The sequence below is a fragment of the Carettochelys insculpta genome, chromosome 1 (genome assembly GCF_033958435.1).
Source record: "Carettochelys insculpta isolate YL-2023 chromosome 1, ASM3395843v1, whole genome shotgun sequence".
In the NCBI taxonomy this organism is placed as follows: Eukaryota; Metazoa; Chordata; order Testudines; family Carettochelyidae; genus Carettochelys; species Carettochelys insculpta.
Window position 1 is genome coordinate 109,458,867 of NC_134137.1, and position 20,697 is coordinate 109,479,563.

The 20,697-nt window shown below is 48.8% G+C and overlaps 1 protein-coding gene across 4 annotated transcripts in view; it reads right to left on the minus strand.

The window, feature by feature from the left end:
- NALCN (sodium leak channel, non-selective) overlaps nt 1-20,697 on the minus strand; it is a 398,131-nt gene that overhangs the window by 24,935 nt on the left and 352,499 nt on the right. For all 4 annotated transcript variants that reach the window (XM_074983150.1, XM_074983148.1, XM_074983149.1 and 1 more), the window contains 3 exons: nt 16,021-16,127; nt 2,313-2,433; nt 2,126-2,224 (listed from right to left, as the gene is read on the minus strand). In XM_074983150.1, the coding sequence (XP_074839251.1) occupies nt 2,126-2,224; nt 2,313-2,433; nt 16,021-16,127 (327 nt within the window). The remainder of the gene's footprint in view (nt 1-2,125; nt 2,225-2,312; nt 2,434-16,020; nt 16,128-20,697) is intronic.

A 20,697-nucleotide genomic window follows, 5' to 3' on the forward strand; every position in this document is an offset into this window, starting at 1 on the left:
CTAACTGTGGCTGGGTCTACACTTGCCCCCAGCTTTGAAGGGGGCATGATAATCAGGGTGATGGGAGATTACTAATGAAGTGTTGCAATGCTTATGCAGTACTTCATTAGGCTAATTCTCTCCCGTGGCAACTTCGAAGTGTCAGACTTCAAAGTGCCAGCATGCATGTAGCTGCGAGCACTTGAAAGTGCCTGTGCTACTTCAAAGTGCCTTTACTTCCCAAAATGTTGAGGAGTTAAGGCACTTCAAAGTGCCCGTGGCTACCCGGCATGCCAGCACTTCGAAGTCGCTGCGGGGGAGAATTAGCCTAATGAAGTGCTGCACATTCACTGCAGCACTTCACTAATAATCTCCCATCATCTTGATTACCATGCCCCCTTTGAAGTTGGGGGCAACTGTAGACAAACCCTGTGAGTTTCTGGGATTCACTCAGTAAGCTCCATTGTTGCTCTTTGTAGCAGCCACCCAGTGCAGGTAGAGAAACTCTGCAGAAGGTCTTCCATTTGACTGAACGCTCTTTGGTGGGGAGCATGGTTTTGAACAGTGGTCGACGCTGTCTGGAGTTTGCTGCAGAAAATCCTGCAGCAAGGTATTAGCTTGTCAGCACTGCTCTAGCTTGTCACAGAACAAGCCTTCTACAAATCCACTACAGCCACACTTCCTATGCTTTTAGTATGAATTAAATGAAATAAGCATATTTCATGAGTCTCCAATATTGTCCATACAGGAAGCCTAAGAAATGCAGATAAGACTTCAGGATAGGTAGGACTAAAGAGCACCCACATCAGCATTTTAATAGCGTAGTACAAACAAAAATATTTTAAATAATTTTACAACATAGTACGATCTTTTCAGCATCACAGAGTTGCAAAATCTCATACAAAGGGTTTGAAGCTGGGAAGGCAACAGAGAGCTTTTAAAGACAAACATCACAGATTCCCTCACAGGCACACACAAACTTTGCCTAGGAAACTCTTAACCATACAGTCAGTGTGAGCAAGGGTACAATCTGGATGGCTTGTGTTGGAATGTGTAGATTTTGAAAAATGGAGTCAAACAGACAAGTGGCAGTATAAGTATGGCAGGCTGTGCCCTTGGGACCTAAGTGGTCCCAGATCAGGGCTTTTGCCAGATGCAGGGAGGTCAATGATCTCCTTTTGGCCCCCAGCTCCATTTCCAGACTATTTTCTCAGCTGCCAGCCACTTCCTGTTAGCCAACCCTGGACACTTCCTGGCCATCACCTGCAGGTCCCCAGACTTCCTTTTCTGGCCATGCACTGGCTCCTGCTCCCCACCCCGTGGTCCCCAGGCCCAGCATGGGCCACTGTTTCCTGGCTGCAGTCCTGGCTCCCCTTTGCCAGGGGTCTCTGGCCCAGTAACTTCCGTGGCTGTGCCAGACCACAGATGTTGTTGGCCAGAGAGTCAGGGATTTTAAAGGTTCAACCTGTACTAATGAAATCAGATTATATCCCTCTGTAGTGGACATAATCTCTTTATGGAATTTTGTCTCCAAGAGATGCACTGGGAAGATACATCCTAAAATGTGATACAGTAAAAGAAACTGATAAATATAAGACGTATTAACTTTTGCTGTTAGGGACAAAAAAACATGCAGCACAGGAAATATTAATTTAGATGGGATTACAAAATAAAAGATTAATAAAAGCTAGAGGATTATTAGAAAGTTTTCATTATGGCAAAACAAAAGGCAGTAAAATAAAGATAAATACTCCACAAAATTTAAAGACAGCCATGTCATGGGCTCTAGATCTGTGTCTTAGGAGCTTTCCACCTCAACATCATATTTCTTGAGCAAAGAACTCAAAGAAGGACTGTATGTATTGCTCTCTTTGTTCATTGCTTATACGTTAAATTGAGACTACTCTTTAATTCATACCTCAGTGTACTTGCAACTGCTTCCCTAACTTCTGAATTTGGTCCTGTACCTCTTATCAGATACTCTGATCCTAAGGCCATAAAGAGCTTGTTTCTTGAATTGTGATTACTTATATTAGCAACAGCACATTTCATTATTACACAATAGCACAATCTACCATATAATGTTTAAAGCTACCACCAAATTATGAAACTATTCCCATGTGAGACACAATAACTGAATCATTACCTTATTTTCATTGAAATTAGCAATGACAACGCCGACAAAAAGGGTCAATCCAATCATACAGCCAAGGAACACAAATACATGAATATAGATTCCATGGATCTGCATACATACATGAAAAATATGATTATTCATCAAAACCAATTCACCAGCTTTTGAAGCGTTAACAGAATTTGATACGCTTGCTTACCGGACCCACACGATGAATAATAACATCTCTGACTTCCACCCAGCCTTTTAATGAAAGAACTTCAAATAGTGCCAACATGGCATTTCCCACATTGTCAAAATTAAAATTCCGAGGATTCGCCCTGAAATAATAGGAAATAAAAGACTTATCTTTAATTGTGTTAGCATAAGATGGATCTAAGGCATCTTTCCGTGGCCCCTCTATGTTGAAGAAGCAACCCCATGCTATATAAAGAGCTCACCATATAAAAAAGCACAATTTTTATTTGTGTTATCTCTCTATGTTTATTTTCGTACCTACTTAGATTTTCTTCATATTCTGTTAGGCTGTAACTGCAAACTTCTTTGTGACAACTATGGTATTGTCTAAATCTCTATAAAATATCATGTTAAATTCTGAATAATAATAATAATATAATTGTAACTAAAATTACATATACTCCATTTAATTGCTCAATTTTTGCCACCTTTGTATTTATTCAGAAGCTGAACTATTGTAAACATGATAAAGATTATGATATGGTACTGTATTTTAGAGTGTTTGTGACAACACACTGCCAGAAGTTAGCCACCATGAAAAAATAAAACTGTTTCTGATGACACTGGCAGAAACGGAGTTGTCATACAACCCTGCTAGTGTACTTCCAGGAGCAGAATTTTTGAAAGTGCCATTGTGATTTTGGCACCTGACATAGTCAGTAGAGGCTTTTGCATGTTTTCATTCAAATTAGTGCATAATATCAGATATTGCTAGTCCAAAAAGAAATGTTAATGAGAGGAAATCATTGTTTTTCTCAGACTTCAAATATAACATACATTACGTGAGCCAGGATTCCAAAGGAAGAATCCAGTTGAAAATTAAAGTATCCACAAGCTTAGTTTTACAAAGAGCTCTGCATCCCCAACCAGAGAATGATTTTCCAAAAAGCTCGACCTTGGCTACCATTCAGGTGCCAAAATAAATAGCTATATTTTCAATTACCCAACCATCCTAACCTTTTGGAAAATACCATGTTTAAGGCTATGCCTACATACATTATGCATGTGGCTCCCTTGCTTGTGCACAAAGACTTTATGGTTTTGCTGATTAAAGGTCTTTTTAGTTATTTACGGGCCACGCTGAAGTGGATTGAATTTGCTTACTCATAGGAATTCCACCTTCAAAATTTCTCTGAAACATAAAGTAGCTGAAAGAGCTGTGTAGAAGCCATAGCTTCTCTGAGGCTGTGTCTACACTACAAACTTCCTTCCAAGTTAACTTCAAAGGACGCTGCTACTTTGAAATAGCATGAAGAGTCTACGCACGCTTTCCCTTACTTTGAAATTAACTTTGAAGTAAGGGAGGCTAACTTTAAAGTCACTGCTCCATTTCTGGGAATGGAGTAGTGGCTTACTTCGAAGTTTAACTTCAAAGTTCAGTGTGTGTAGACACTCTGCACTCCCTTCTTTGAAGTAACGAGTCTGCCAAGGAGGCTCCCCACCCCCCAGAGGACAGAGATACTCTGGCCAGCCCAGGCAGGGCTCTGTGGTCCCTGCTAGCCACCTTAAAGGAAAGAGCTCCCCAGTTACCCCAGGCAGGAAGCTGAGACAGTGTCATATGCAGGGGCAGCACGAGCTCCCACTTGGACTGCCCCTGATTGACGCACCAGCCTGTCTCTGCACCCCCAGCACCATGGTGGCATGCCAGGATCCCCCAGCCCCTCTCGGGAGCCCCAGATGAGGAGTCTGAGGGCTCACAGCACCTGGGCAAGGGCTGTGCCAGGAAGAGAACCTCGTGGACAGAGGACGAGCTGAAGGACCTCCTCACTCTGTGGTGGGAGGAGGAGGTCCTTCGGCAAACCAGCGCCTGGCAGAGAAATGCAGGGGCCTTTGACCGGCTGGCCAGCAGCCTCGCTGCCTGAGGCCACTCCAACCATCCTGGCAGCAGCATGTGGATAAAAATTAAGGAACTCCACCAGACCTGCATCAAGGCCTGCAATGCTGCCAGCCAGTCAGGGGCACAGCCCATCCACTGCCCTCACTACCAGGAGCTGCACGGGCTCCTGGGGCTGAGGGAGCAGGCCACCCCAGAGCATCTGGTGGACACCACTGCTTCCCCACTCTGCAGACAGTGACGATGAGGCAGGCTCCTCCAGCACCATGAGCCCCCTGCGTGGGGAGCAGCCGACTGAGACCGAGGACAAGGATGAGGGCTCCAACGACGGGAACCTCCTTATCACTCTCCTCTCCAGGACACCAAGATGAACCTCCTCCAGCCGAGCCTTGCCCAAGCCCCGGGAGGTCGCAGCTGGTATGTATGGGACGAGTCAGATGTTGCCAGGGATGGGGCCCACCCTGAACAGCCCTGCAGCCCACACTCCTGGGGATAGAGGAGAGGGAGGGAACACGGGCTGACCCTCACCAAGTGGGAAACTCTGGGCACCCGGCATTCCACAGGGCTCAAGGGCCATCAGGCAGCAGGAGGGCGGGGGTGGGGACCAGCAGAGCGGGGGCCCTGGCCCCCCTAGGGGTTGGGACCCAGCACTAATAAGCCTTCACCCTGTCCCCTTCTGTCTCCACAGGTCTATCGTAGGGAAGGCGCCGCAGCCCAACAGAGCAGGCCACAACCACAGGGAGCTGGCAGGCCACCCCATTGCCCCAGCCTGCATCCCCAGGTTGGCCACGGCAGGGCCTCCCACAGACAACGCTGGAGGGACGAGGAGGCAGCCGCCAAGTGGGTGGTTGTGCGGGAGATGACCAGGGTGCTCCGAGACTGGCTGGAGATGGAGGGGGACGTGTGGATGCGGCTGGCCGGCAGCCTGGACGCTGTGGCCCAGGCAGAGAAGTTACTCACCTGTAGTAACGATGGTTCTTCGAGATGTGTCCCCGTGGGTGCTCCACAATAGGTGTCGGGCTCACCCGGTGCCGCAGATCGGAAATCTGCCACCAGTTTCTCTTGGATCGCGCATGCGCCGGCAAGCGCCGCTCCCACGCGCACCCCCGGCCACGTGCGTGATCCGGTCCCCGCCAGTTCCTTGACCAATCGCCTCGAATGCTCCTGAAAAACACTAGACAGAGATCCGAAGTGGGGAGGATGGGTGGGTGGTGGAGCACACACGGGGACACATCTTGAAGAACCATCGTTACTACAGGTGAGTAACCTCTCTTTCTTCTTCGAGTGGTCCTCGTAGGTGCTCCACAATAGATGACTACCCAGCAGTAACCCAAGTAAGGAGATGGGTAATCAGTTTACGTGCAGCTTGCCCCCGAGAGGACTGCTGTCGACAGATGGGTATGCTCTTCGAATACCCGATGTAGGGCATAATGCTTGGCGAAGGTGTCGTAGGATGACCAGGTCGCCGCTCAACAGATGTCTTTTAACACGATGCCCTTGAAGAAGGCTGTTGACGCCGCCACCGCCTTGGTGGAGTGAGCCCTGGGTGGGGCCAGCAAAGGAGTCTTTCGAAGCTCGCAGCACATTTTTATACAGGACACAATGTGCTTTCAGATTCTTTGTGAAGAGAGACCTTCTCCTTTTGACCTGGGAGCGAGAGAGACTAGAAGCCTGTCCGTTTTCCAGAAGGACTTAGTTCTGTCTATGTAGAAGGCCAATGCCCTCCTCACATCCAGGAGATGCAGGCATGCCTCCTTGCTGGAGCTGTGAGGCTTTGGGTAAAACGAGGGTAAAACTATTGGTTCGTTAAGATGGAACTCTGAAGAAACTTTTGGAACAAAGGCTGGGTGCAGCCTTAAGGTTATCGCCTCCTTTGAGAATACTGTGCAGGGCGGCATTGCCATCACTGCTGCGAGCTCCCTCACCCTGCGGGCTGACGTAATTGCAAGGAGGAAGGTTGTTTTCATCGTAAGGAGACGTAGGGGAACTGTGGCTAACGGTTCGAAAGGTGGACCCGATAGCGTGCCGAGCACCAAGTCCAAATTCCACAATGGTGGAAGCGGTTTCCAAGGGGGGTACAGGTTTACCAGCCCCTTCAAGAACCTTGTAACGATAGGATAGGCGAATACAGTGGGCCCTTCCTCTGTATGCTGAAAGGCTGATATAGCAGCGAGGTGGACCCTTAGTGAGGATAGAGAAGACCCGCCTCTTTTGAGGTCCAATAAGTATTCTAGTATTACAGGTATAGGAACGTCAAGGGGAGCTAACTGCTTGGTGGAACACCAGGCTGTAAATTGAGTCCATTTCTGCTTGTAAGTCCTCCTGGTGGAGGTCCTTCGGCTACATTCCAGGACTTGTTGTACTCCCTCTGTACACATGCTCTGTAAGGAGCTGAGCCATGGATTAGCCATGCTTGTAGACGCAGACCCTGAGGGTGCGGGTACACTATGGCCCCCTGAGCCTGCGTGAGTAAGTCCGGCGCCACCGGTAGAGGAAGCGGTGGGTGGTCCGACATGTGCAGAAGCAAGGGAAACCATTGCTGCCGATCCCAGCTTGGGACTATGAGTATCATGCGAGCTCTCTCCCTTCTGGCTTTCTGCAGAACCTTGTGGATAAGCGCTGTGGGGGGGAACGCGTAAAGTAGGGGGCCCCTCCATGAAATCATGAACGCGTCCCCTAGGGACCCCTGCCCCACTCCTGCCCTGGAGCAGTACGGGGGACACTTCTTGTTGTACTGGGTGGCAAACAGATCGATCTGGGGAAAACCCCCATGTACGAAAAATGCGCCGTAGCAGAGCGGAGCAGATCTGCCATTTGTGCGTGAGTGTGAAGTGTCTGCTCAGCTGATCTGCTTTCACGTTGTGAGCGCTCGGCAAGTACAAGGCTTTCAACGTTATGTTGTTGGCGATGCACCAGTTCCACAATCAGACTGCTTCCGCACATAGGGCACGGGATCGTGCTCCTCGTCGATTGATGTAAAACATAGTGGAGGTATTGGCGGTATTGATCCCGACTACTTTGCCATGTAGGTAATCTCGAAAATGTTTGCAGGTGTTGAACACTGCTCTGAGCTCCAGTATGTTTATGTGCAGTGTCTGTTCCGCAGGGGACCATAGCCCTTGCATCACCTTGTCGCCGATGTGCGCTCCCCATCCTATGTGGGAGGCGTCGGTAGTAAGAAAAATAGAAATTTGTGGTTGGTGAAAGGGCACCCCCACTAGCAGATTCTTGGGGTTTTCCCACCACGCCAGGGATCTGCGCACCTCTGTCGTGGGCGACACCACCCTGTGGACAGTGTGGGATGCCGGTTTGTAAACGCTCGCGAGCCAATGCTGAAGGCTTCGCATGTGTAACCTGGCATTCTGTACCACAAACGTCGCTGCCGCCATGTGGCCCAGCAGCTGTAAGCACGTTAAGACCGGCACCATGGGTCTGTATGTGATGACTTGCACCAGCGAACTGATGGCGCGGAAACGGGCGTTGGGTAGGTACACCCTTGCTGTGATAGAGTTTATGCGTGCTCCTATGAACTCTATATCTTGCGTGGGTTCGGTCTTTGACTTTGCGAGGTTGATAACTAGGCCCAGTGAAGAAAACGTGTCTGCTGTGACGCGTATCATGCGTAAGACCTCTGCCTTCGAGGTCCCTTTCAGCAGGCAGTCGTCCACATATGGGAAAATAAACACCCCCTGTCTGTGCAGGTAGGCTGACACCACTGCCAGGGCTTTGGTAAAGACTCTGGGGCCTGAGGAGAAGCCAAAAGGAAGAACCCTGTACTGGAAGCGCTCCTTGCTGACCGTGAAGCGGAGGAAGCGTCTGTGTGCTGGGTGGATTGTTATATGAAAGTAAGCATCTTGTAAGTCGAGGGCTGCAAACCAGTCTCCATCGTCCAGTGCCGTGAGTATCAAGGCAACTGTGATCATCCGAAAACGTTGCTTGTGCAAGTAACGGTTGAGGCCCCGAAGATCTAAGATGGGCCTCCAGCCTCCTGTTTTCTTCTCTGTTAGGAAGTAGCGTGAATAAAAACCTTTCCCCTGGAATTCTTCTGGCACTCTTTCCACCGCCCCTATGAACATAAGGTGATCCACCTTCTGCTTGAGCCTCGCCTCGTGGGCAGCGTCCCTGAGGTGAGGCCTGGTGGGAGGCTTCGTCGGTGGAAGCGACTGGAAGGGGATCGTGTAACCCATGGCTATGATCTCCAGCACCCATTTGTCTGTGGTGATCTTTCGCCATTGGGAGTGAAATGGTCTGAGGCGATGATGGAACATGAGATGAGAGTGGCATTGAGCGAGGTATTGATAGTGCAGCCCCCGACATACCCGTCAAACTTCTTGCCTTTGGGCCTGTCGCTAGGGCGTACGGCTTTGTTGAGAACATCGCCTGGGAGCTCTGTACTGTTGCTGCTGTTGATGGCGCCCTTGGCCGTAGCCCCGTTGATATTGAGCATGCTGTGGTTGTAAGCGTAGCGTCTTTGCTGAGGATAAAATTTTTTCCTCCTGTACGGGGGAGTATAAATGCCCAAGGTTCTAAGTGTAGCTCTCAAGTCCTTACTGGAGTGGAGGAGCGAGTCGGTTGAGTCTGCAAACAGCTTTTGTATATCAAAGGGAAGGTCCACGATCTTCGCCTGTAGGTCCCTAGGGATACCAGACGTCTGGAGCCAGGATTCTTACGCATGACCACTGCTGTAGCCGTTGAACGTGCCGCCGTGTCCGCCACGTCCAGGGCAATCTGGACGCCCATCTGCGATACTGCGTAGCCCTCTTAAACAATTGCCTTTAACACCGGCTTTTTGTCTTCCGGAAGTGAATCCATGGGGGGAGTACGTCTGGAGTAATTATCAAAATTATGGTTTGCTAGGTGTGCCGCATAATTTGCCATTCTCAATAGCAGGGTGGAAGAGGAATATACCTTCCTGCCAAACAGCTCTAGCTTCTTAGCATCTTTGTCCGATCCCCCCGATTTGTACTGAGAAGCCTTCGAGCTCTGCTGGGACGATTCAACCACCAAAGAATTTGGTTGTGGGTGACTAAAGAGGAACTCCATGCTCTTTGCCGGGACGAAGTACTTCTTATCCGCTCTCTTGTTCGTAGGCGGGATAGAGGCCGGAGTCTGCCATATGGTAGTGGCTGACTCCATAATGGCTTCGTCCAGCAGAATAGCAATTTTGGATGAAGCTGGGGGTCTCAAATTTTTCAGGAGTTTGTGATGTTTCTCCTGCACCTCTGCCGTTTGAATGTCTTGCGTGAAAGCTACCCTTTTAATTAGCTCCTGAAATTGTTTAAGGTCATCTGGGAGGGAGACATCCCTGGGGGCCATGGCCTCATCTGGGGAGGATGAGGAGGAACCACTGGGGTAAACCTCCCTCGAACCCTCAGGCTCCTGCGGTCGATGATACACTTGCTCTCTGGAGGATTGTGAAGGAAAGTCTCAGGGTTCTAAAACTAACTCCCCTTGTGACAACTGTGTTTCCGTCCCCGGTCGAGAGTGTCCACGGGGGTATTGAGCAGCCGGGGGGGACCTGCCCCTGGATGTAGGCCTGCAGTGTCTGCGTCCAGCATGATGAGGACGACCTTAGCAGCATGGGCAAGGGTCTGGGGATGGAGACCTGGACCACCCACGGAGTGTGTACCCCCAATGTCTGGGAGAGCGAGACCTCCGCAATGACACAGATAGAGGTGAAACTGGCTTGTGAGAGTACTCCAGGGGATCCACTCCCAGAAATGGTGAAGGTGGCCCAAGCCATGGTGACATTGGTTGGAGGAACAGAGGAGGTTCTGGATAAGCTGGTGGAGACACAGGCCTTCGGTGCGGTGTGTGTATCACAGGGGGAGGGCTTGGTGGTAACAGCAGCGCAGCCCTGTCCGGAGATGGGCTGCGGTGCCGGGTTTTTGATTTCGCCTTGCCCCTCCCCTGTGGGGCTGGCACCGCCCTCTCCTGTGCCGGGGATCTCGGCCCCGCTGTTGGCGCCGCACTCGGCACGATCAGCTGTGGTGCCGCGCGGGTAGCTTCCTCCGGCACCTGCAGGCTCCGTGCCTGGTGCCCCTGCACCGTTGGTGCCGCGGGGGCCGGTGCCGCCGGGTCTGGCGCTTGCCTCGCTGAAGCTCTGGGCGCCGCGCATGCTGGCTATTGTGTAACCAGAGGCTCAGCCTCTGCCACGTGCGCTGCCGCGCTGCCGCTTGCCTGAGTATGCGGCTGGGGGCTGTGTGCGCTGCTCGTCCTGCTCGCTGAACCCGCCGGCAAGGATCGAGCCAGGAAGAGTTTCCTCCATTTCTGCACCGAGGGGGTCAGAGAAGCTGCCCTCCTCTTATGCAACCCAGAGGGCCCTTCTGGGTGAGGCTTCTCCGGCAAGTCCGGCTGGAGAGCCTTATTGAACAAGAGCATTTTCAGCCTCATCTCTCTGTCCTTCCTGGCCCTGGCTGTGAGCTTAGCACAGTGAGAATACTTCTGGGTAACCTGTGATTCCCCCAGGCAGCGGATGCATCCGCTATGCCCAACGGAGGCCAGCATAGCTTCGCGGCATGACTCACACTTTTTAAAACCTGAAGAGGCCATTGTGGTGAGTCCTTTACTGTTAATAGGGTACTTAGCACTTAATCTGTGCCTTTCCACCCCACATAGCGATCACTGGCCTGCGGGGCAGTGGGCGGCCTAAATGGCCTTCAGGTCCACTCTTCTCTTCTTCGCTCCTCTCTTTTTTCTTTTTTTTTTTTGCTGATATTCTCTTTGTCTTTGCTTTCTCTCCTTTTTTTTTTTAAGTAACCAAAACCAACAAATTACACGTAGAAAACAACTATCTAATCTGACTCTGGCCTTAGCCTGAGCGGATTCCGTCTGCAGCCGATGGCGGTTGAGAAGGAACTGGCGGGGACCAGATTGCGCACGTGGCCGGGGGCGTGTGGGGGAGCGGCCTGCACTGGCGCTTGCGCGATCCAGGAGAAACTGCTGGAAGATTTCCAATCTGTGGCGCCAGGCGAGCCCGACACCTATTGTGGAGCACCCACGGGGACCACTCGAAGAAGAACTTGGCTGCTGCCTTGCCCAACCGCCTGCTCCCTCGCCCACTGGCCTACAGCCTCCCAGCCCCCTGCAGCCGCCTTTCCGACAGCTGCCCCTCCCACAGCCGTCCCTTTGGAAGCCACCTCTCCTTCAGCCATCCACCTCCCGGTGGACCTGTCACTGTCCACCTGCTTGGAACTGGCTCAGTGGCTGCTGGCTCAGGCGCGTACACGTAGCCCAGCCCCAGTGGCCCCCCCTCGCACACCCTGTAGAGGCTGAGCCCACAGCACCCCAAACCCAGCCCTGCCTACCTGTGGTCCCAGCCCCACCACAAGGGACCCTGGACCCAGGGCTTTAGGGGACAGCCATGGCTGACACAGCCCCTGGCCCCTCATGGGTGGCTGAGCTTTCCCCCACCTCACCCCCCTCCCAGTTCAGTCCCCATACCTAGTCCCCCGCCTCCATCCGGTGGACCATTCCCCTCATGCACTGTAAATAGTTTCACATATTGTTCTGTTTTACTTTGCCAATCATGTTTATTCCCCCAGTAGTAAAGTTTCTTGTTCCCACCCTACACCCGAGTCCCTGGTGCTTGGGGGCGAGTGGTGAGGGGAGAAGCATGAGGGATGGAGACATGGGGGTCCCGTGGTGCGGAGTGTGGCTGGGAGGGTCAGGGCAGGCTCTGGGTGAAGGTCTGGCTCAAGGCATCCTGGACCCTAACCCCATCCCTCTGTGCCTCACGGGATGGGGCAGCAGGCGGCTGTTCATAGCTGGACCCTGGGTCCACGGCCCAGCCCTGGACAAAGGGCTCCTGCCAGCCCTCCACAAGGTGGTGGAGGGCACAGCAAACAGTGATGACCACAGGAATGTTTGGGAGGCTGAAATCCGGCCTGGTGATGAGGCTGCAAAACCTCCCTTTCAGCCTCCCAAACACCCGCTTGACTGTGCTCCTGGCGTAGTTGAGGCGACCATTAAAGATGTCCTTGGCTGGTGTGGTGCATCCGGTATAGGGTCATATGAGCTACAGGTGCAGCAGGTACATGGCATCGGCCATGATGCGGAGGGGGCATCATGATGTCCCCGAGTGGGAGCTGCCGCGGGGAGACATGTATGCCCTCATGCATCCAGCATCTCAGCCACGAATTTCGGAATACCCGGAGCCATGGGCGCTGCCTGGCCACCCCAGGCACACATCCAGGAAATGGCCCCTTGTGTCCACCAGGGCCTGGAGTACCATCAAATGGTACCCCTTTCTGTCAATGTAGGCATCCCTGCTGAGGTCTGGAGCCTGGATCGCCATGTGTGTCCCACCCAGAGCTCCAAAACAACTGGGGAAGCCCAGGTCCATGAACCTGTGGAGAGTAGCATCCAGGTCCCCCAGGGTCACGACTCATGGCAGGAGCACCCTGTTGATGGCTTGGATGACCAGCGGGGGGAAGGGAGACATGTCCATGAATGCCTGACTGAGGGTCCCCCCCCACCCTCTCCCCACCATGGGCCCCGTGTCCCCTTCCTGCCAGGGCCCCCCTGCCCCATACCCCTTTTCCCAGGGTGAGTCCATGGTGGGGGCTGGACTTACCTCAATCATCACCGCTCCGATGGTGGCCTTGCCAATTCCAAATTGGTGGCTTTCAGTAGTGGTCATCCTCCATAGTATGATGGTCACCGTCTTCTACACCGGGAGTGCTGGCCACATCCGTGTGCCCTGGTGCTGGAGGACTGGGGCGAGCCAGTGGCAGAGGTCTTTGAATGTCTGGTGGGTCATCCGAAAGTTCCTCAGCCACCACTTGTCCCAGTACTCCAGCATCAGCTGGTCCCACCACTTGGTGCTGGTGGCGAAGGCCCACTGGCGCTGGATCAGGGGGCCGGGGGAGGGGAAGCAGTGCAGTGGCCAGGGCCTCTGCAGGCTGGGTCCCGTGCGGGTGACACAGCTGCACCACTGGAAGAGTAGGGCAACCAGCATGGCCAGCAGGCTGGCTAGGGTGGAGAGGACCTTGTCCTCTGGGAGGGTGGGAGTGGGCATGGTGTGCAGCTCTTCTCCCCAGCACGTGCTCTGCTGCTGTCCACAGTCTGGCAGCCTTGAGCATGTGGAGGGTGGGGGTGATGGGAAGGGCCCTTTAAGGGGTCGGCTAGCTGTGAGCCCAGAAGGGCTTGTTGGCCATGTGACCCCCATGCCTGCATCATTTCCTGCCCTCTTACTTTGAAGTAGGGGCTAATTGTGTGTAGATTCTTACCTTCGAAGTAGGGGAAAGCCAACTTTGAAGTAAGTGAGGGTGCACGTCGTGTGTAGATGCTCTACTTCGAAGTTGCTGGCTTTGAAATATAACTTTGAAGTAAGAAACTTCGAAGTTAGTTTGTAGTGTAGACACAGACTGACTGTTCAAACCACACTGTATTATTTTGTTAGCATAGTATGACTCTGGATCATTCCCTGCTACCACATTCTTTTAGGCCCCCCGTTGTGCCACCCTAACTTAATTAAAATAACTGTAGCTGTTGGATTAAATTTGCAAAAACTGAAACAACCCAATTTCAAAATATGAGCAATTAAACACAATTTTCACATAATATATTCAGGTGTTAGAATCTGAGGCTGTCAGAATTATTGTCATTAACATCACTGTTGCACCTCAGATACCACAGTTAAGGCTGTCGAGTAAACACAGTTAACTCACATGATTAACTCAAAAATTAATCATGGTTAATTGCAGTTTTAAACACTAACTTAAACAACAGAATACCAATTAAGAAGTGTTGTATTTACATCCTTTTCTACATTTTCAAATGTATTGATTTCAATTAAAATACAGATTACAAAATATACAGTACTAAATCCATATTATTTTTATGGCAAATATTTTTTCACTGTAAAATGATAAACAAAAGAAATAGTATTTCTCACTTCATCTCACACCAGTATTGTTTTTAGTGTGAAAATGCAACTCAAAATGCCAATTTTTTTTGCTGTTGTTTATTACTATATTCCAAAACAAACAAAACATTGTAAAACTTCATAGTCTACAAGTCCACTCAGTCCTATTTTCGTGTAGCTAATTGCTCAAACAAAGCTTGTTTAACTTTATGGGAAACAATGCTGCCCATTTCTTACAATGTCACCTGAAATTGAAAACAGGTGCTCAAAGGGCATGATTGTAGCCAGTACTGCAGGGTATTTATGTGCCAGATATGCTAAACATTCGTATGCTCCTCCATGCTTTGGCCACTGTTCCTGAGGACATGCTCTATCCTGATGACGCTCATTAAAAATAATGAATTAATTAAATTTGTGAGTCAACTCCATAAGGACGAATTGTATGTTTCCTGCTCTGTTTTAGCCAAATTCTGCCACATATTTTATATTACAGCACTCCTGGATGATGATCTAGCACATGTTGTTCATTTAAAGAACACTTTGGCTATGTCTCCACTAGACAGGTTTGTCAACAAAACCAGCGTTTTGCCAGCAAAACCCAAGGAGCATCCACATTCCCAAGGTGTTTTGTTGACAGTAAATCAACAGAATGCAGCACTTTTGTAGACAGTCTTATCCTGCTCCCCGTAACACCTCTGTTGACAGAGATCTGTCAACAGAAAACTGGTCTGGATGTTCTGGGAGGCCCTCTGTCACCAGACAGGCCTTCTGGGACACTGGAAAGCCCTGTCTGCTGTGCTTCAGGTTGGCCATTTTATCAAGAGATCAGCTGGGCAGTTTGACAGAAGCTTTGCTGGAAGGTATCTTGCTGACAAATAAGATAAGTGTCGACAAATTGCTATAATCTAGACATGGCCTTTCACTGCAGATTTGACAAAATGCAAAGAAGGTACCAATTTGATATTTTTAATGCTGGTTACAGCACTTAATCCAAGGCTTAAGAATCTGAAGTGCCATCCAAAATCTGAGATGGATGAGGTGTGGTACACGGTTTCCATAATCTTAAAAGAGCAATGCTCCAATGCACAAGCTACAGAACCCAAACCACCAAAAAAAGAAAACCAACTTTTTGCAGGTGGCATCTGACTTAGATGATAAAAATGAACATGACTTGGACTGCACTGCTTCGTATCACTGTCATTTAGAACCCATCATCAGCACGAATCTTTAGTTCACCTGGCACATAAATAGCTCATGATGCAGGTTACAACAGTGCCATGTGAATGCCTGTTCTCACTTTCAGATGACGTAAAAAACCAAGAGGCAGCATTATGGCCTGGAAATGTAAACAAATGTGGTAGTCTGAAAAAGAAGTAGGATTGAATAGACGTGTAGGCTTCAACATTTTTACATTATTTTATTTTGGAATTCATACTTTTTGTAATATTATTATACATTTTGTAAGATCAACTTTCATGAAGAAATTGCACTATAGTACTTGGAATAGGTGAAATGAAACATATTTTCATTTTTACAGTGCAAATATTTGTAATCAAAAATAGTAATACAGAGTGAGAATTGTAATTTTTGTATTGTATGTTTTAATGGAAATCAGTATATTTGAAAATGTACAAAACATTCAAAATATTTAAATAAATGGTATTTTATTAATAGCATGATTAATCATGCAATTACTCTTAATTAATTTTAATCATAATTAATTTTCTTAATAGCTTGACAGTCCCAACCACAATATTTCCCATTGCATCAAATAAGAAATATCTGATGTATACAGTAATAGGCCTCTTGCTTGCTTTTTCTTTGCTTCCCTCAGGCTCATGGGGCACTAGATCTGTTTGTCACCAGTTTTAATTTCAGTATTAGAATTCTGTTTGTGTGTTTGTGTTCTGTAGCAGATAAACAACTGAACTGTTTAAACAAAGAGTCACCAAATTACTTAGTACTCACCACACTCGTGGCACCCAAAATCCAGGCTTTTTCTCTCCAGGCCTTAGCTTTAAATTCAGATTTTTTGAAACACTTACATTTATTCTGAAGATGCCATGACAGTCTTCCTATATCAAAATAAAGTGTGTTGGGTGAAATAGAAGCCTGTAAAGAGGTGTGAACATTGTACAACACGAACAGCACAATAAATTATGCATCATAAAACGGCATCAATGGAACACAAGGGTTATTTTTAGGCACTGGATTCATAGCACTGGAAACTGAACATTTTCATCTGCAGGGAAATAAAGCACCAGCCGTTAAAATGTAGCATCACCACTTTGCACTACAGGGCCCCTTATAAGACTGAGAAGGCTAATAAATCTTCAAGTTCATTCAGCTCTTGGCCTCATTTCCAAGACTGTCATGGTGTTTATGTGATGCTTGACTTTTCTCCACTGCAAGTGGAATGATGCTACAGTAAAACCCCTATTCATGCGATTTTGACTTGTGCATTATTTAGATTAACACGAGTTGAAACCACGAGCGGCGGGGAACCAGGAGGCTTTTGGCTCCCTTCCACTTGTGGGAGCCGGGAACTGGAACTGGTCAGTTTCCTGGCTCCCCTACACTTGCAGCAGCTGGGAAACTGACCAGCGCTACTGGGCTATTGTGCTGGTCAGTTTTCTGGCTCCACTGAGTGGTGGGGACTTGGGAACCAGCTGCCCACCACCACTTGTGGGAGCTGGGAAACTGACCAGTGCAGCAGTGCTGGAGAATTTCCTGGCTCCCACAAGGAGGGGAGCCAGGAGCCAGGCTGCTGCCTGGTTCCCTGCTCCCAGCCAGTCCCGGGAGCCAGGAAACTGACCAGCACAGTAGTGCTGGTCAGTTTTCAGCTCACTCAACTTGTGTGAAATTTGGCTTACCTGTGGTTGCCCGGAACACAACCTACATGTAAGTAGGGGTTTACTGTGTTAATCTGATTTACACATGCCACGGAACACTGGCTGGTACTTTTCGTCACTATCAGACCAGCCTAGATTTTAACTGGTGACTGAGGATTGCTGGGTGTCATAGCTATTTCCAGTCCTTGTCACTGTCCAATACTTCAAGGCCCAAATATCGTGAACTCAGTATAATTCTCATGTCTTTCCCAAAAGCCTGGCACTCCCATTCCTTTGGCACTGCATAACAACCTTCTCTTTAGTCAAACCACTTTCTAAAACATCCTTGTTCTCTGACCCTTCTTCCAATTTTTACACTCATAATATCCCAAAGAAAGCAGTGCGTATGGTCAAAGAAAGCATGAAAAAGATACAGAAGAGAGAGTTACTCATTCTGTGCAGTAACCAATGTGCTTCGAGATGTGGGTCCTTATGGATGCTACATTGCTGGTGCAGTAGTGTCTCCATGCCTGGGATCTAAGATATTTGGTAGCAGTGTCAGATAATTGGCACATGCACTCCTGCCCATCTCACACTGTGAGCACTGGTAATCCAGTGCTGCATGGTCCAACCACGCTCAGCTCCCTCTCTACTACAGAGCCTACATTTGAACTCTGGAGCAGAGGGGAGGAGGTGGGTAGTGCAGTACCCATAGGAACACACATCTCAGTAACTGCACAGGAGTGAGTAACCCTCGCTTCTTCAAGTAGTATCCTTGTGGGTGCTCCACTGTAGGTGAGTGCAAAGCTTAGCCCTTAGGTGGATGGCTGGGGCTTCAGAGTGATGTCTACTAATGAGGCTAGAAGAGCATATCCTAGTATGGCATCTAATGCCATGCCATGGGTTATCATGTTTTGTACAGAGGTGCACCACTGGTACTCCCAGGACGTCAGAAATACTCTGAGTGCCATAGAGAGGCCAAAGCACCATTCACTGAAAATGGCTGGACATATATGAGGAACCTCCTCATAGAAAGGGTGTATGGTAATACAAAAGTACATATCTTGTGGGTTGAGGACCAAGAACTAGTCCCTCTATTCTAGTGCTGGGCATATTGTTGATAGCGTGACCATCTTGAATAGTGGTAGCTGGACAAACTCATTTAAATTCTCCAAGTCTAGCATAAGCCTCTACCCATCAGACTTCTTTAGGATTAGAGAATAGTAGGCATAAAAGCCTTTTCTGCTGAGCTGGAATGGCACAGTTCTATGGCTCCATGTCACAGAAGGTTTATTTCTTACCATAGAAGGTGGTTGTGAGAATGGTCCCTGAAAAAGGACAGGATGGGGTGGCACTAGAGAGAGGAATGGAATTGAATAACCATTGCTGAAGATTTTCACTGCCCCCTTGTCAGAGGGAACTTGCTGTCACATCAGGTAAAACACAGTCAAAAGACTGCCACAATAATGGAGCAATTTGGATGGCTGCAGCATCTGGGTCATGGGGAGACATCTTGGGGCCTCAATAAATTTTTCAAGAGTCACTGTTTGGCAGCAGATGGGTTCTGCATAGCTGCCTGTGCTGGTGTCTAGGTCTACTTGGGAGGAGGTCTCTGTCAACTACACTGTTGATCATAATGCCTTTGAAGGGTGAAATATTGCGAGCAAGATCTCAGGCAGCTGATATCTACGCTGGCTTCTCTTTGGCACTGGTGGATAGATTTTGAGTGAACAGAGTTCCACATGGTGGTGACAGCAAAACTCCTGGGTGCTTCAAACCTCACTGGATGCTGTGAACATGGTGGCCCAGTCTGATGGGACTTCTATGGTAATGAGAAGAGCCTCATGTCTTCACCTCTCAGGGTTCCCCAGGGGGTCTCCCCAGGAATATCTTCCTTTTGAAGAAGCTAAACATTTTGCTGAGAACACTGAGACTGTTGCAATAGCTCATACGGTTATATTTAGATAAAAATGCCTTATGGGAAGTGATATGTCCTTATCAGTGCTGAGTGGCAGTGTCCCTTGTATGTTTGTCCCTACTTAGGGTCCTTAGATCTCTCAACAGTGCCCATACCAGAGGTACCTGGACAGTCAAAGGTGCTAGGTATTGTTCCAGAAGATGTTGAGGCTACCAACCCCCCAGGGGATGACTTTCTTGGAAGTGTCTCCTTAGTGCCCATTTTGTCTCATCTTGAGGAGAGTGTGTACTATTTCTGAGTGGTGCATGGTGACCGGAGGTTATCAGATGACATTGTTGATGGTGACTGCTGCAGAGGAGAGGTATCAGGGCCAGAGCTTGACACAGGTCCCAATGACCTCTTCATCAGTGTACGTTTTAGCCTCAATTCATGACCCTTTCTGAACCATGCCTTCAATTTGAAGCACTGGGTGCATTTTTATGACGTGCTCCTCACTCAAACAGTATATGTACCATGAGTGGCTGTCATTCACAGAGATGGCCCCACAACAGGAGAGTCCCCTCCTAAAATCTGGGGATCCAGACATAACCCTAAGGAGGGATAATTTCCCAGTAATGAAGGGCAAAGAAAAAAAATTACCAAAGGCCCTTCAGGCACATGAGGGTCTCAGCTTGGGATTCCATCCCAGAATGAGGGAAGCTGAGAAAGAAAAGAAGGCGGTTGGACTGCATAGGACTTCATAGCTGATGCTCATGATGTGAGACGGGGAAGAGTGAATGCAAGGCCCAACATGTTCTGCTATGGGAGATCTCCATTCCCAGGTACAAGGGATACCGACAATGGAGCACTCACAGGGACAATACTGGAGATAGCCAGTCCACAACCAGAATACAAGACCATATGAAAAACTGTCCCCAGGGATTCTATTTCATATAACAGGTTTGACAATGAGTCCTCTATATGGAAAGGACTTTGAAATTTTTACTCCATGTTGTGTGGATAGCCAAGTTGTTCAATGTGAATAATAATATTATAAAGGAAAACCTGGCCCCAATTAAGTTACCAGGAATTTTGACACTGAGTTTGATGAGACAAAGATTTCACCCTATGTTCCTTACTATGGCAATGATTCTGCCCTGGTGGACCTTTTTCTGGTGCAGAGGACCCCTGAAGTTAATTAGGCTCCATCCCTAAACAGAGAGTGTCCATATGCAGCAAATCACAAGTCAGGGACTACCCTGCTTTGTTGCTGTGATTTAAAGAAATCCCAGGGCACTGGATTTAACAGCTTCATTTGGAAACTCCGGCTTCCCTTTATGAATTAATACTGCAGACACAATTTGCTGCTTCAAATTTAATGCACTTTCAGTTACTGGTTCTTAGATATCTAAATGATTCCAACTGTTTTCTCAATTAGTGAAAGTGAAAAATGGGAGGTCAAATAAAGCCTGGGTTAAGAATTTGGCGATGAAGCTGGATGCCTTGTCTGTGTCCTTACTGCACTGTCCAGTTTACGACTCAAATATGTGACTTTGGCATGGCTGTACATTGTCCCTGGGGGTGTCTGCAGGAGGAATTGTGTCTCAGTGAAGCTCATTCCCTCCTTGAACAATGTGGTGAGGATGTGCAGCAGCCCCTCGGGCAGCATAGTCAGCTTCTCCTGGTGCAATAGAACAAACCAGTGGTCAACGTAGCACTAATAATTTATTAGGTGATAAGCTTTCATGGGTCAGACCACAGCTGAAGAAGTGGGTCTGTCCCATGAAAGCTCATCACCGAATAAATTATCTTGTTAGTCTTTAACGTGCTATGTGACCGCTGTTTTGTTCTGTTAGGATACAGACTAACACGGCTATCTCCCTGTTACTATTCTTTAAAGTGCTATGTGACTGCTGT